Source organism: Embiotoca jacksoni, unplaced genomic scaffold, assembly GCF_022577435.1.
Source record: "Embiotoca jacksoni isolate LCO1_2020_lvr unplaced genomic scaffold, fEmbJac1.0.p SCAF_4, whole genome shotgun sequence".
Classification (NCBI taxonomy): domain Eukaryota; kingdom Metazoa; phylum Chordata; class Actinopteri; family Embiotocidae; genus Embiotoca; species Embiotoca jacksoni.
In genome coordinates, this window is record NW_027185392.1 from 8124336 (window position 1) to 8140513 (window position 16178).

Here is a 16178-nt window from a genome sequence, read left to right on the forward strand (position 1 = left end):
TCAAGTCACTTTGACATTCAAGATGCACACCAATCTAATTGTGCCAATATCTTAATGTTTGATTCTCCTCCTTTAACTTGGTATGAATTAGCGGGAAAATTGTAATGCAGTTAATCTGAGGTCATGTCTAGCACTCAATATAGTAATGATGGCATGAAAAACTGAGCATGTGCCGTCAAAATAATGCCAGTAAATCCCTTTACAATTTAAGGGAAACAGTTGCATAATCCAGGCTGGTTTGAATACAGAGATATGGTTTGTTGAACAGCCACCCAAGGAAATGTGTTTCTGATTCTTCCAGGAACACTGCCCGCACTGAATCTTCTGTTTCTCATTCATTTCGCTGTAATGTGGTCAACCGCTGACAGACAGCTAGTAAACATTTCACAATTTACTTTGCCAACAATGCAGACTGATCAGTGCCAGTGGTTAGTGGACAGTTATGCCAAGTCTGTGGCCCAAGTAAAAAGGAACAGTTTGAAATGTAGCCTGTGAGCCAAACATTCTATTCTATTCTATTTTATTCTATTTTACTCTTGCTTGTCCTGTCTTATTGATAATGGACTAAGCATGCACACATAGACATTAAAGCTCCACCCTTCTTACCGGCTGATCAGCTTTGTTGATCCCCACCAGGAACAGTGACTCGGCGATGAAGAGGCTTATGCAGAGGTTTTTGTGAATGGTGTTGCGGTCACTCTGCAGCCCTCGGAAGAAGCAAAAAGTGAAGATGCAGATAAGCAGGCAAACCAGCGACAGCAGGATTCCCACCCATGTGATGACATCCAGGAGCACGTCGTGCATGCTGTCTGTTTTCTGTAAGTGAAAGGAAAAAGAGACGAGCTTGAGTGTATAATCTAAAAGCCATTCACAGCTACTATAGCTATGTTTAGCCTTGGTTTACCACAAACATACATGAGTCATATTGTTGTAGGATGAAACATACTGTAGGCACAGACAGACAGACACCCCCCCCCTCCACCCTTGACTGATGTGAGTCTAGCTGTGTGTCACTGAGCGTTCAGGGCCACAGCGTTACGCTGCGTTGCACAGGTGTGCTGGCTCTATCCATCAGTGTCCTGCAACCTGGCAGCCAGAGCAATGTTCAACATAGCACTGCTGTGATGGATCTACTACTCAAACCCTCACACTGTGTTCACACAGGACTGCCAAGCTAGCTCTGACCATGACCCCTTTAGAAGTAACACATCGTCTGGCCCAGAGGGAGAGAATGGGTGTCACACAAGATCCAGAGTTACAAGAGCTGATTTGTGAAAAGAAACTTGGTCTTAGCGAAACAAAAGAGGGAGACAATAAGCACTTATCCCACACATGTTGGAACAATAATAGTTTATCCCCCACCCACTGTAGCTCATGGATATCTAAATAAATGCTTTCTGATCCATCAAAAATCACTTTTACAAAATAGGTTTATTCTGTATCTGATTCAGTAATCCTAAATTCTGAGAAGCTCATGATCGAAGTGCATTTTGTCATCCTAATGTCATCATCCACCGTGACGAATCAATTGTAAAATTTTTCCCTTCGTGGTACGATTATTCAGTTCTCTGGAGAGTCATCATCCATTTTCCAGATGTTGAAATCTTCAACGCTGCTTGCCTTCCCCTTCTTTTTTCAGGATCTGTTGACCAGCTTGCCAGCCACTCCTAATCAAATGATGAATGCCTGACCTCTTGATACCGCCCATCCCTCTCTGGCAAGCATAACAGAATAAATGCCTACCTTGACCTCCACGTGGGCCATGAGCACTGCAAAGCTGGTGAGGTGGGTGCAGGAGCAGCTGGTGTGTGTGCGATTAGTGCCCAAAAGACGACAGTCCTGCGTAGACCAGAATCCCGTCATGGTGCGTTTGGAGTAGCTCCAGAATGAACAGTTGGGATTGAAATTCTTTTCCGAATGCTGGAGGAAGTGAGAGAGAGAGACCAAGAGAGTGATCAAGAAAAACCCAGACAGACAGGAAGAAATTGAGAGACTAAAGGGAGGAGGGATAGGGGGAGCATGAGGCTGAGAATAGATAACTGGTCATGGGAAGGTGGGAGGTAGAAACATGTAGTGGTTGGAGAGCCAAAAAAAAGTGAGAAAATGGTGGGAGGAATTGGTGGGAAAAGGATGGAGAGGAAGAAGCGCAGAGAGGGAGTCAAACACACAACAACAAACAGAAGGGACAGAATGTGAGAATGCAGCAACAAATAAACATGGAGCCATGGCGGGAGGTGACAGTGGTGTGTCTGTGCTTGTTGTGTGAGATCCTGGACTGTAGGAGCTGCTTGTGTTGTGTAAACTGATCAGAATCTGCGTGTGTTGGGTTTGTAAAGTTACTCTCAAAAAGAGCAAGTGAAACAGTGACGATTCTTTTGCTGCCAACCAACTGGATCACCAACTGGATAAGCATTTGCTTGTTGAATGAGCCACACAAAATATACTTGTGGTGTTGACCATCCCAATTCATACATTATGAAGCAATGTGGAATTCAGATGGTAATTATTGCTAATGGCAGAGCATTTGGGGCAAGTCAAAGTCAGTCATTCACACGTCTTCTAAAGCAAATTGCACGACAGTTGCAAGATTTTCAGATCTTTATTGGCCCCATGTTGTATAATTCAGATTTCCATTTTTTTTTTGACTAAAGCAGATGTAGGTGCTGTATAAATACTGCGCAAGTGTAAAAACGCAGAGAAATGCAATCAGCCTGTATTTAGCAACTGTGCTGTTTGGACTCTTAGTTGGTGATGTCACAAACTTGTGCTTATGTCATATGTCCACCCTCAGCACGAACCACTGTCCAAAGTTATATGTGGAAGAAAACTGAGCAGTAGCAAGCCATAAGACCGAAGAAATCCTGTTGTTGACCTGGGCATGCGTCACCCAGAAAGCCAATCAGAAGACAGGGTCATTGATATCAACGTGCCTTAAAGACACAAAAACAACCCGCCCGTTCTTGGTAGAGCTCCAGAGAATAGCTAAAAAGAAGAGATGTGTAAAACAATATTGAGATGGTTTTTGGGATGTAACACAACAAAAGGGATCTAGTATGGATCAAGACAAATAGAACACTGAAAAAGTGTAAAATATGGGACCTTTAAGCACGGGCTATAAATGAGAGAGGCACAATGATTAAATATGAAAGCTGGCAGTATTTCAAAATCAGACTTCAATGTTTTTACTTTCAAGTCTTACATTATGTCTCCTTCAATTTAAGCCCATAACAGTCAATAACAAATTAAGTCTCACATCTTATTGTCACTTAATTAAATTCAAGTCAAAGTTTAAAGTCTGATGTCTGCAAATTTGGAAACTACTACTACTATTTACAGCTGCTGTGACACAATACAGCTGTCAACAAATCACAAGACCAAAATCAACAATGCCATAGGTGATTTATTTGGAACCTCCCTCCTCATACAGCACTAAAGTCCAATAGTTTCTAATAAAGACATCAATCTTTAAAAATAAGTCCGTTTTTTTTAAAGAAAATAATTTCCTTAAACAGTTATGCACAGCACTGGCATTTATTGACAAAAGAAAAATGTAGTATCACCAGACTAACCCTTTAATGTCTATTTCTGTGCCATTATTTCACAGTAAGCTATTTTTATTTCATTAAAAAGAAGGCCTCATTTTGCACCTTACTTACCTGCAAGTGTTTGACGATGAAGACGACAGGCTCAGACAGGTAAACCTTATTGCTCTCCTTGTTAATGGACGCTGTGATGACTGGGGAGTTGACGATAACAGAGTAATTTGGATAGACAGCCTCGCTGCTCAACCTAACGCTGGCATTCTCTGTGGACAGGTAGGCACCCAAGTTCCTGTACAGCACAAACGCCATCCTGATCTCCCCTGTAAGAAGAAGACATATTGAGACAGTGCAATTGATACTTGTTGGCTTAAACAATGATGACAGAAAAAGATGGTGGATGTGTGAAAAAGCTAGAGAATGCATTTGAGGTAAGAAAACACTGCAAGTGGGTTAGACAGGAGGAAAAAGAGAGAAGGGGGGAGGGGGTTATGGACCTCATAGTGAGAGTGAGAGGAAAAGAGAATGTGAGATTTGTCCTCTACCGTTCCTGCCGTGCTGTTTGAGAGTGCTGGCTGACAGCTGGATGGAGTTTCCATGTTGTTCTGACTGAGGGAATGTCAGGTCTGCAAGGTTCCCATCCGTGCTTAGCCTCGCTACTTCCAGCTCTGGAACACACAAACACACACACACACACACACACACACACACATACACACGCACACACACACACACACACACACACACACACACACACACACTAATGTCAAGTCACATCAGATTTGTTTTGCAGACTCTGTAATAACCATGTTCTCTCACTAAGTGCTTCATGGCAGAACACAGGCATGAATCCTGAAACAGTTTAAAGCTTCTCTTAAATAAAGAAAATGAAAAAAAAAAAAAAAAAAAAAAAAAAAAAGCTGACATGCATCAAAGTTAATTCATGTGAATTTATATACTAAAAAAAGGTAACAACGTCTCCAGGCAACTGGTCCAACAATGAGGGAGATTATCCTGCCTCTCTTGTATTGTGGGAATCTAATTTCACCATCCAGGTTCGTTGGCACATTTTCCGATTACGTCTGTGTAACGTATTAGATCAAGTTTCTAATTAAGGACTAATTACACCTTTGGTGTATCGCTATCTTGTGCTTCTGAGTGATTTAGACTGCTGCTTTCATGGTGAAAACAACTCTCTGATCAAATAAACAACACAAGGACAACTCAGATGGAAATGAGAGTGGAAGAGGAGGCAGTGTGGGGTAAGAAGATGTGGAAAGGAAAGGAAGTTGAACAGGTCAGAGATGTGATAGGAAGAGGCGGGAAAAAAAGAGACTGCAGTCAGAGGAGCAGAGCGAATGAGATGGGAAATGAGCAGATAGGTTGGAAGGAGAAGCATAGAGTGGATATATATGGAAAGAAGACTATGTTCTCTAACAGAGTACAATAGATAGAGCTCAGAGGCAAGAGATACTAAAGCATAAGAGAGAGGAAATGGAGGCAGAGAGAGGAAGGCAGACATAAACACAGACACTGATATGCAAATAGTGGCAGAAAGAAAGAGAAACGCTGGTTAAGTGTCCCTCACTGGCACATCAGCCAAACTAAACATTCAAGCAATGTACATAGATACACACACTAACACACCAACACCCCCCCACACACACACACAGACACACACACACACACACACACACACATTGGCGGGATATCAAAACACGCTGAGTCTAATCTAATTAAAGCATCCTTGTCATGACAATCCTCCTCCGAAGAAACACACTTGTTCATTATCGTTATCACACACGCACGCTGTTACCGCTGTGTTATCCCCTCAAATCACTGTTTTGGTTCTAATAATAACACTATTTATTCATCTGCGCCTCATCGTCACACACACAATCTAACACAATAATATCACTTACAGTAGCTGCAGAGGCTTCTTTAAAATGCGTCAAATAATTTATTCTTGTCACTCACTCTCATCTGAAAGACTTGTTTAAAAAAAAAAAAAAGAGGAGGGGGCTTTAAACAGGGTGAGGACGAGGGTAGAGAGGGAGGAAACAGAGAGACAGAAGTGAGAGTGGAAGAAGAGAAAGAGAGAGATGACAGGCTGTATGGGGCCGGTTATGAATAAAGGGGAGAGATAATCACGGTGGATCTGCCCACTGGATTAGCTGGGAGGGAAGATTAACGGCACACAAAGAAGAGGAATGAGGAGACAAAATTCTCCACAAAAAGACGACTTCCTGTTTTAAGTTCCTCAGAGAAGCGGTAGCCTACATCTTCATGACTGTTTATGTAACCACATTTATGTGCTGCATTCAGGAGGAAGAAAATTGGAGGAGACACAAGTCTGAAATTATGTAAGGTGAGAATGTGTAGGATGTCAGTCCCTGGAATGAACTGTTTTACTCAACTTAATCAAGAACACGACAAAGTCGCGCTGTAAGGACTGACTTTGGGGAATCTTATCTGTCTATACTGTCTGTCTTTGATGGGAAAAAAGGCTGTAATGTTATCACTATGCTGTGTGATTACATAGCTGTAATTTCATTGCTTACTGATGTGAAAGTGAGCAAAAACACCCTTAGAGCATCATTTGACATTCTACCACCACCATCAGCTTCAAGCATGCAGTCCGCTTCTTTGCTTATCATCTTCAGTTTTCTCTCCCCTCCTGCTCCTCCTCCACGGCTTTTCATCTCTGACTGTGTAATATACAAACCCAGTGAATCCTAGTAATTGGGGAATTATGTGGACCCAATTTTGAAATATCAAATTAAAAGGGGAGTAAACAGGAGCATAACCAAGGCAAACATAAGTGAGTGCAACTCGCTGGTCTGGGTGCAGATGAAACGATGGCTTACAGATGTATCATCATCTAAGGGCATGAAAAGCAGCAAAGGTTTCTGCTCTCCAGGAAAACTCCTTTATTCAATGGCCCAGCGATGAGATAAGCAGTGAGAAAAAAGGAGAGGAGAGGAGAAAGAGTGAGGAGGAAAGTGATGTGAACAACGCCATAATAACTAGCTTTGTTCTGCTTTGTCAATTCCGCCTACAAGAGAAGAAAATACGGAAAAATATATAAATAAAAATGATTGTCTCTGGCAAACAATTCAGGCCAGCTTCAAGGCCAATATTTTTCCCACATTTTGTTAAATGAGGACACAATAGATTTGACTATGTAAAACCGCACACAAAAAGCAATGCGTCTTTATCCGTGACCTCCCAGTGACAGCTTTGTGCACCTACTGTACATAACAAAGCAAGGAAGTGTTGTTTATGTTGTTATGTGAATGCTACGGAAATGTTGGGTTGTCACACAAATACTTGATCTGATAATATGTGTACCAGGTGTGTGCCATATCATATCATTCACAATAATATCGGTAGAATTTGTACTATGATAGAAGTAATTCACATCATGTTTATGGCAATATTACAACTTGTTGATCTAAATAAAATTCCATACGTTAAGTGCATAACTGCAAACATGGCTGAAAATGACCCCACTGTGGAGGAGTTAGTTCGAAACAGAGGATCAGCTTCAGTAGTTTGGAAATGGTTTATTTTGTACCTCAGACTAAATATTTGAAGGTGAGCTGTTAACTGACATTGCTTGACTATTGCTGACAATAAAATTATAACTCTTACTTTATTGCAATTGTATATTTATGAAATGAATTGTATTTATTTTTCAGTATTTTTGTCATATCATCAAGAATGTTGCTATTGTATAGCCAACCTGAAATATTGAATATTATTTTAAGGCCATGGCGCCCACCCCTAATGTGTACACACAATCTACTAATCAAGAGCATAAAGTATTGTAACAGCGTCATCACAGTAACAACTTGTTATGGTTAGTTCAGTCATACTACGTTTTAGATGCCATCAAAGTACTAAATTACTGAGTATTGCCTCATATTCATATGGCTATTTTACATCTTTGAGTAATAAACACTCACTGTCCAATAATTCTGGTACAAAATCAGAAGTGGTTTCAGCAGTAATTTTTTACTGAACATATGCTCCAGTGTAATGCAGTGCAAAATAAACAGCCAAAGTTATTCATGGATACACTTTGCTGGTTTTATCCTAAAAAGTTTGATTTAGGACTGAAATACAAAAAAAAAAAGAAATATTTGTGTCTATATAACACATGGTTACCATATCTTTAATATCTTATACAGAGAAAATTTCAGTTTGGGAAATTCTTGCGCACTTTATAAATGAAAAATAAAATTAAGTTTTGAAATCAAGTTATCAAAGATTTCACCTATAAAATGTAGAAGTCAGTCAAAATTTCTTAAAGGTTTTGTCATTAAAATATGAAGAATAACAAGCAGTGATATGCGGGCCCTCGCATGTTGCACGTCAGGGAGCCAGCGGGTCGGGGGTGGACGCGACCGCGGCGTTTACCATGCCTGATTCATGTGCAAAGTTTCGTGAGGTTTGAAGCACCCCTTGACCTTAAACATGAACTTCCTGTGTAACGGCGAAACATCAAACTTTGCCAAATCGTCATGGCGACGCCCTTTGACAAAAATGCACAAACTTCTCAATATATTATTATCAATGTCTTAACACGGTTCTGACCCGATTTGATGTCGTGATCAGCTTGAAAGAAGCACATGAGTCGCTCAAAATGTCCGCCACGCCACGGGCACAACGTTCAAAAAATACTTAACCTTTTGATGACTTTTCATCCCAAAGGTCTTAAGATTGCACAGACCAAATTTAAAGTCAGTCGAATGAAATCTGTAGGAGTTTGTTAAAGTACAACATGTGCGAATCGCCAAAAATGCCGACTAAATTTAAAATGGCGGACTTCCTGTTGAGTTGAGGTCATGGTGCAATGGGAAAAAAAAATTGTGTACATCTAGAGGTGATACACATGTCCATCGTATTTCATGTATGTAGGTAAATGTAGCCGCCGGGGCAAGTGTTTCGGGGGCCACTTGCAAAACCACTAAAATACGTAATTTTTCCCCGGGAGTGATGCGTGTACCAACTTTCATAAGTTTTTGAGTATGTTAAGGCCTCCAAAAATGCAGTTTATCTTTGATAACGTGATAAAGAAAAATAACAGCTTGAATAACCATACATACACATATCCTCCTTTACAAGCCTCCAGAGAAATCTACTCAGACAGAACACATATTGCTGCATACAGTATGACAGATTTACTTCATATGTTTATCGAATGAAGCAATGGTATGGTATTTTATTACTGGTGACCGCATAGGCTTTTGCTTGTTTTGCTTTGTTCTGCCCCTTTGAAGAAAATGAATTAATCATGCTGTCAGACAAGTTCGTTTTCCTGCAATTGTTGTGGTTCACCTGGCAGCTCAGCTTAATGTACACACATGTTTATGTTATGGTTTCTCACAACTCAATGAGCAGTGAAAAAAAGAATATTATTCTGCTCCATTTCCATTTGTGTCCACTCTTATGTGTTTGTGTCTATCATCGCACACATGAAGGATGATGTTATTTTTTGACACACTATGAAGCTAGATAGAACACTTTGTTTCTTGTTTGTATTATAAAACATAGATCTGAGGTGGCAGATTCAGTAATGCCTACTGTCAACGTTGGCTCTTACTATGATATTACATCATATTTTTAGATCTTTAGCAGCCTGCGGTGCTTTACATTGTTATGAGATTAAAGAAAAAAAAAAAAAGAAGAAAGAAAACTGAAATCTAAGAACCACATTTAGAAATTCTTCGCTCCTTTACTTTGTATTTAGGTAAGGCAACAAACCGTACAAATGGTTTTGTTCCAGCCATATTCTATTTTGAATTCCTCCAGTGCAATACCTGACACATGCCCAGTACGACCACAGCTTTCAGATCTTGGCCACTGTTCTCATCCATTGTAGCAAAAGGTGGTATAATGCCTTGCTCGAGGGCATCTCAACAGGGTCTTTGACAACTACAAGTTCCAACTGAGTTTTGAGGATGGGAAGGAACCAAAAAATGTACTCACGAATGTAGTCAGTGGTCTCCTGCACAGTGTCGGTTTTCAGGAGGTTGTCAGCTAACATAAAAGCCCCGGTTTCCACAGTGTCGAGGAGCAGAGTAGCCGAGTGCAGCTGCTCGCTGGTGGGCAGCTCTCTCCACGCTGTCTGGGCTCGTGGATGCAGCAAATTATTCACCGTCTCCACCATAGCCTGGGGCAGCAGTAGAGACACAGAGGTCACACAGAGGAAGTTAATGCTTACAATTTTATCACTTTCAGTCAATGATGCTAATGCGGAAATAAATGCAAATCCATTCAGTATAAATAACAACCTACACCCGAATCACTGAAGAAAGCAGTCAGTTGAATGCAATGGTGAGAATGCAGTGTCTTTTCATTTATCATGGAGATAAATCATGACAAGACAAAAAAAAACAAAAATTAAGTTAGCGATGCAAATGCAGCATTCCCATGCAGACATAACAAAGGCAAAAACAGAGAAGCCATTAAATATAAAGTATATCTTCAAAGTTGTACTTCACACTTTTTAATGCGCATCATCACATCTTTTTCTTTTTTTTTCATAATTCTCTATGTTGTGACAGATGTTCTGAAAGTCAAGCTAAGCTAATTAGCTGATTGCAATCACCATGTGTCTACACCCCCAGACCTGGTTAAATTTCTTTCTTTCTTTCTTTCGTTTTTTTTTTTTTTTTTTTTTTAAAGCAACAGTCTTATCTCAGAGTTGAGAAAACTTGTGCTTAAGGGTCTGAGAAGAAATTTTAGTTTCATCAGATAAAGTCTGCTGGGTCATATCCAGCCGTGCAGAACACTTTTGAATCCAAAAATATGACCAAATTAAACAGAGAAGAGCTGGCTCACGCAGATGAAATGTTCTCCATGAAACAATGCTTATTTTGTCTCCAGCTCACATTCTTTTATGCTCCTAAGAATTCACCTCTTGATTTGCAGACATGAACACCACACGTACGCAGACACACACACACACACACACACGCACACACACACACACGCACACACACACACACACACACACACACACACACACACACACACACACACACACACACACACACACACACACACACACACACACACACATCTTAAAAGACCCTGGGAAAGATAAAGAAACAGAGAGAAAAGAGAGCTGGTGCGGGGGGGGGGGGGACAGGAAGAGGAGAGCGATAAAACAGTCCAGCGAGTCCACGGTGACAGGCGTCCACTGGGAACAAGAGAGGCGGAAAAGCGAATACAGGTGCTATCAAACACACACATCTCACACTCAGGTCTATTTCTTTATTTTCTCCCTCACTCATCTCTCAACTCTCAATTTTCAATGCTTCTCTCTCTCGAGGAGGGTGGATGGGAAAGTGGAGAAAGTAACACAGGTGTCATTAGACAAGCAAAAAGGGTCTCCAGTGGGGAATTGCGAGGGTACGGGAGGAAGAGTGAGAGATATCAGCGTATTGGCATTCACACGTCCACCATTTGACTTGAGATTTGTTCCTTTCACCCAGGGTTAGGGAGGAGTGGGAGGAGGAGAAGGGAAGATGATAACTCATGTGTTCATGGCGTGTGCTACAAAACATGCAGTTGGTCTTTGGAATTAGAACTAATCCGTCTTGCTTATTTTGCGGTTGTGATATCAACGTGTAGGTACAGTATATCACACTCATAAAATTGGTGCTTAGCCAACAAGCTAATATGATAATATTATGTCCTCTTTTAGCACTAGCAGCTAATTAGCTGGGATGCATATTGGATGAGTTTGGGAGGGCTACATGTAAACAAAAACTAATTAATCCACTGCTTCGGCAAACAACCTGAATAAGCAGGAGTGGGTATGAAGCACATGTTTGCATTCCCGTACACCAGCAAACCTGTTTCAATCGGCATCCTTTCACCGACTGTGACACAAGACTACAAGATTCAGTACGGCTTTAAAGGAAAGTTCTAGTTTAATACAGCTCGGTTGGGGTTTTGTTGTTTTGCCTATCATTTCTATCTTTTACAAAACTAACACAATAGACCAAAAAAGGGATGAAAGGCGGAACACGACAAGTAAGATGGGCAAGAAGCACAAGTGGACAAAAAAAACCTGTGTTTGTAAACAAGCTGATAATACAATTAATTGATCGACCGAAACTATTTTGATGGTCAGTGAATTATGTGAGCAATTTTTCAAACGAAAATGCCACACATATTTTGGTTACAGCTTTTCTGCTATTTGCCTTATATGATAATAATCTTAAGACATCTTCCAAAGTGTGTAGTCATTTAGCCTTTTTCTGACATTTTAAAGTAAATAAATTCTAAAAGACAAATTAAATAATTGAAAAATTAAATCGCCAAACCATTTGATAGTGAAAGTAACATTTTTCAGCTCTATAACAAGCCAATAAATGTTTTAGGGCTGCAAACATGATATTCCACTAGGACTTGAAAGTCAGCCTATTTAAAACATCTTGCATTGAGCATACACTGAAAACTAGACACATAACTTACAGGAAGCATCACGGCCCACGGCTGAACCAGGAGAACAGCCTGCTAATAAATGCTGGGGTTTTAATAAGAGAGTTTGAGTGATGAATTCGATGTTTGCTTTTCTTTTGTTTTTAGAGGGTGTTCATCTCACCTGAGAAGTTTCAGACGAGCATCCTGCCTACTCTGACTTCTATTTACAAATTTCATCACAATCCCAACAGTTACTCAATATAAAGCCAATATCACGACTTAGAACGATGGCCAAAACTACAAAATATGGCTGTTTGCAACCAGAATTTGATTTAAACTCTGTACTATACAAATAAAAGGATTAAGAAAATGTTGCAGTGAATGAGTGAGTGCATATGCACTAACACACATGGTGCGAGGACATGTGTGTGGCGCATATTGACTGGGACGCATGTGTGCTTGTGTGTGTGTTGGCATTCAAATGTGTGTGAGCCTGTGTCTGTGTGCGTGGTTGCACAAGGGGCTGGGAGAAGCATTGTAGTGCATCATTCTGCTCCACTTGCTGTACAGTAGCAGTCCAGGCAACAGAGAGAGGCAGAGGAGAGGATGTTCTGTCGGAACGGCAGATATGAGAGCAGCGGCACTGCTTTCCAGTCGCTCACGCTCCTGGTGCTGCTCCCAAATGCTCACTTTGATGTTTTTCAGATAGCCCCTTTTTCAACTCTCATTTAACTTTCCATTGCTTTTTATTGAACTTTTGATTATCTTGCATTTTCAATTTCATATAATTTTTTCATTGAAATTTAATTCGCTGGCACTGAGATTACATCTGTAGAGGAGCGAGATCGGTAAGGAGAAGAAGGGGTGTGATTTCCTTGAGGTCCAGACATCTCCACATCAGAAAGTCAGAGATAGAATATATATATATATATGTGTTTGTGGGTGTGTGTGTGGGTGGGAGTGTGTGGGTGTGCCTGTAAGCTCCGGTGCCGTTGGTGACATTTCTATCTGCACAAGTATGAGGACTTGAGGGCTAAAATGGAGACAGTTTTTTTTTTTAGGGGTCTTCAAAGAGGGGAGAGACTCTGCAGAGACAGATAAGGGTGTCGTTTGTGTGTGTGCGTGAGTCAGTGTGTGCATCTATGTGAAACTATGTATTGCACGCATTTGTGTGCACATACACATAGCATGCATGCACATACACACACCAGTAAATGGGGCAGAAGTGAAATGCTTTGAAGCGTTGGGGTAATCCAGCGTAAACAGCAGCGGCAAGACAGACTAGAGCTGGGCTGATCTACTACTCCCAGCTACACAAGGGGAACATGGGCACAAGCTCATGTGCGTGGGTGTGCAGAGGTATGTCTACACTCGCACATTCATGTGTAAAATGACAGAGAAGTACGGAAAGGGGTGAAAGTAGAGGAAAGATGGGGATTTTTTTTTTTCTTTTCCTTGCTTGGCTGAGCTCTGAGAAGTGCATGTTTTGAAAATGTTTTCATCAGAGAAGCAGGCTTATCTGTCAGTTGTTGTTGGGTTTGTCTTCCCTGACAGGATGAGTTTGCAGCTAAATCGGGCTTTAAATTCACAGCATGCCATGTTCTGACCTGCCATCCATAAATAGAGGGCAAATTAGACATTGTCACTGAGCATCACTGTCTCCTCACTGCCCCCTTTATTGTTTTTTCTTTCTCTCACATTCCAATTCTGTTTCTGTGACTCTCATCTCCGTTTCGGTTTAATTCCCGGTCCCTCCCTCCCTGTCTCTCTTTCTCCATCTACCTTGCAGACTCTACCACCCTCCATCAATCCACCCTAAAGCATCAAAGCCTCTCCACACCACCAACTTCATCATGAATAAATTGCCAATTTAGTATACATGAAACGAGTCCCCAGCTCCCCAAACGAAGTCGAGAGAGGAGGGGAGAGAACTGTGAGAGGGGGAGAGGGGGGGAGAAAAAGAGAGAGAGAATTCAATTATTTTTTGTCTCTATTAAGAACCCAAACCTCCTGCCCACTCTCCTTACTTGGCAATTAGTGCTGTAGATAATTAACGAGGAGAGGGCAGCACCACACCACATCCCTAATCACGCACATTTCTATCTGGCAGAGTAAGGAACTGTTGGTATAATTTTGTTTCACATTACTAAGGCTAATTATATAATCGATCACTCCCAGCCCCCTGCAGTACCCAAGGTGTGTAGTGGAATGTTTGGATTTCAACCTGTAACTGTCTGCCACTTCTTGAAATGCGGCATTTATTGGATTAAGGAGAAACATCAAAATGTCCGACTGTTCTGATGTGACAGCATAAGATCATTGTTGAAAATATATTTATATATTTGTAGCGCGCGTGTGTGTGTGTGTGTGTGTGTGTGTGTGTGTGTGTGTGTGTGTGTGTGTGTGTGTGTGTGTGTGTGTGTGTGTGTGTGTATGTGCGTGTGTGTCAGCGTGCATATAGTCCTAAGCCATGTTCTATGATGTGACATTGCTGACTGGTGCTGACGTTAAGACTTTTCAGGGGAGTGGGGGAAAAAAAGCCTGCATCAGGAGAAAAAGAGCTACCCCATCAAGTGTGTGTGTGTGTGTGTGTGTGTGTGTGTGTGTGTGTGTGTGTGTGTGTGTGTGTGTGTGTCTGTGTGTCAGAGGGGTGCAGACGGAGAAAACGATAGACTCTGTAGTCTATCTCCAGCACGTGGATGAGGAAGGTGGGGTCCTTTGATGTTCGGAATAGTGATTTTAGCTGACCAGAAACATGCCTATAAATGATGTTAGATTTTCTGTTAACAGTGTGAGCCCGTGGCATCAACACACACAAACATTAATACAAGCAGACCAGGATGACAAAATAATGAATACTGAGCCACAAACACGTCGCACATCGTGATCAAGCAATATGCAACAGAATATCCATCATACTCGGTTGTTTCTCTCTGGTACAGCAGCAGTGGGCATTTCATTGAATGGAGATGGATAGCGAGTCATTTGGTTGCAGGCAGGCCTGTTTACAATTCTGCAGACAGAACTGCAAAATGGATGAGCTATTATTGATATTGATCATGGTCTCTTATCAGTACTATTGATTCTGAATGCCGAAAAAGTGAAATTGAAAACAAAAGAATGTCAGCAAACCCTTTGAGGAGACTAAAACTTTGTTAGGAGACAGTGGCGGTAGAGTCTCCAGTGATGCCGATGCCCACTGTCCATCAGGACCAGAACCGACCTATATAAAGACTACCCTCCTCAAAGGGTTAGGGTTGTAAGACAACTGCTGCAGCATATAATTTAAATTCTAAGAAGAGCGTTGTAATGTGTGAGCGAGCACACACACACACACACACACGCACACACGCACACATGCGCACACACACACACACACACACACACACACACACACACACACACACACACACACACACACACACACACACACACACACACACACACACACAAGCTTTGCAGATTACATGCTGAGTGTTAAAAAAAATGCATGTGGGACTATAGTGTGGCAAAATAATCAACAATACCAGGAAGCGGAAATACCTGTGTGAAAAACCTGCACGACCTTTCTCTCTTCTGAAGCTGAAAATTAAAACAATTCAGCTGTTAGCAATGTAACACCTCTCAATCCTCTGCACACACACACACACACACACACACACACACACACACACACACACACACACACACACACACACACACACACACACACACACACACACACACACAAAGGCAGATACATTCACTTCATTAACATTGCGCAAAAAAGATTGTTATTCTCTTCACTCGCCTCCTTTTTTCATTCCTTCAACTATAATTGTCTTTCTTGCCTTTTTCTATTCTTCTTCTTTTCATTTTTTCTTCCAGATTGTTTTTTTATCATAATTTCCTCTGTTCCTCCATTTCTTTCCCTACTCATTCTACGCATCTACTGTCGAGTAAATTGATGACATGAATTACTATGCCACTCGTGCGTGAATGGTCATATTCTATTTCCTAACAAATATTACCACATTAAGATAGCATACTACTCAATTAGCTATACATAGTTGGGTCATTACTGAAATCACAAGGAACACTTTTCCTTTTCTATAGAGAGCTTTTTTCTATAAATTCAACCTTTACTAGGCAATTTGGTCAACAGCAAAACACAGATTAATAGATTCCACTTACACATGTTCCATTATCTATTACTTT

At 41.1% G+C, this 16178-nt stretch overlaps 1 protein-coding gene across 10 annotated transcripts in view; it reads right to left on the reverse strand.

The window, feature by feature from the left end:
* Positions 1-16178, reverse strand: part of adgrl3.1 (adhesion G protein-coupled receptor L3.1) — a 125131-nt gene that overhangs the window by 24829 nt on the left and 84124 nt on the right. For all 10 annotated transcript variants that reach the window (XM_069168068.1, XM_069168065.1, XM_069168075.1 and 7 more), the window contains exons 11-16: positions 15525-15563; positions 9534-9717; positions 4085-4207; positions 3657-3862; positions 1744-1920; positions 607-816 (exon numbers count right to left, since the gene is read on the reverse strand). In XM_069168068.1, coding sequence (XP_069024169.1) covers positions 607-816; positions 1744-1920; positions 3657-3862; positions 4085-4207; positions 9534-9717; positions 15525-15563 — 939 coding nt within the window. The remainder of the gene's footprint in view (positions 1-606; positions 817-1743; positions 1921-3656; positions 3863-4084; positions 4208-9533; positions 9718-15524; positions 15564-16178) is intronic.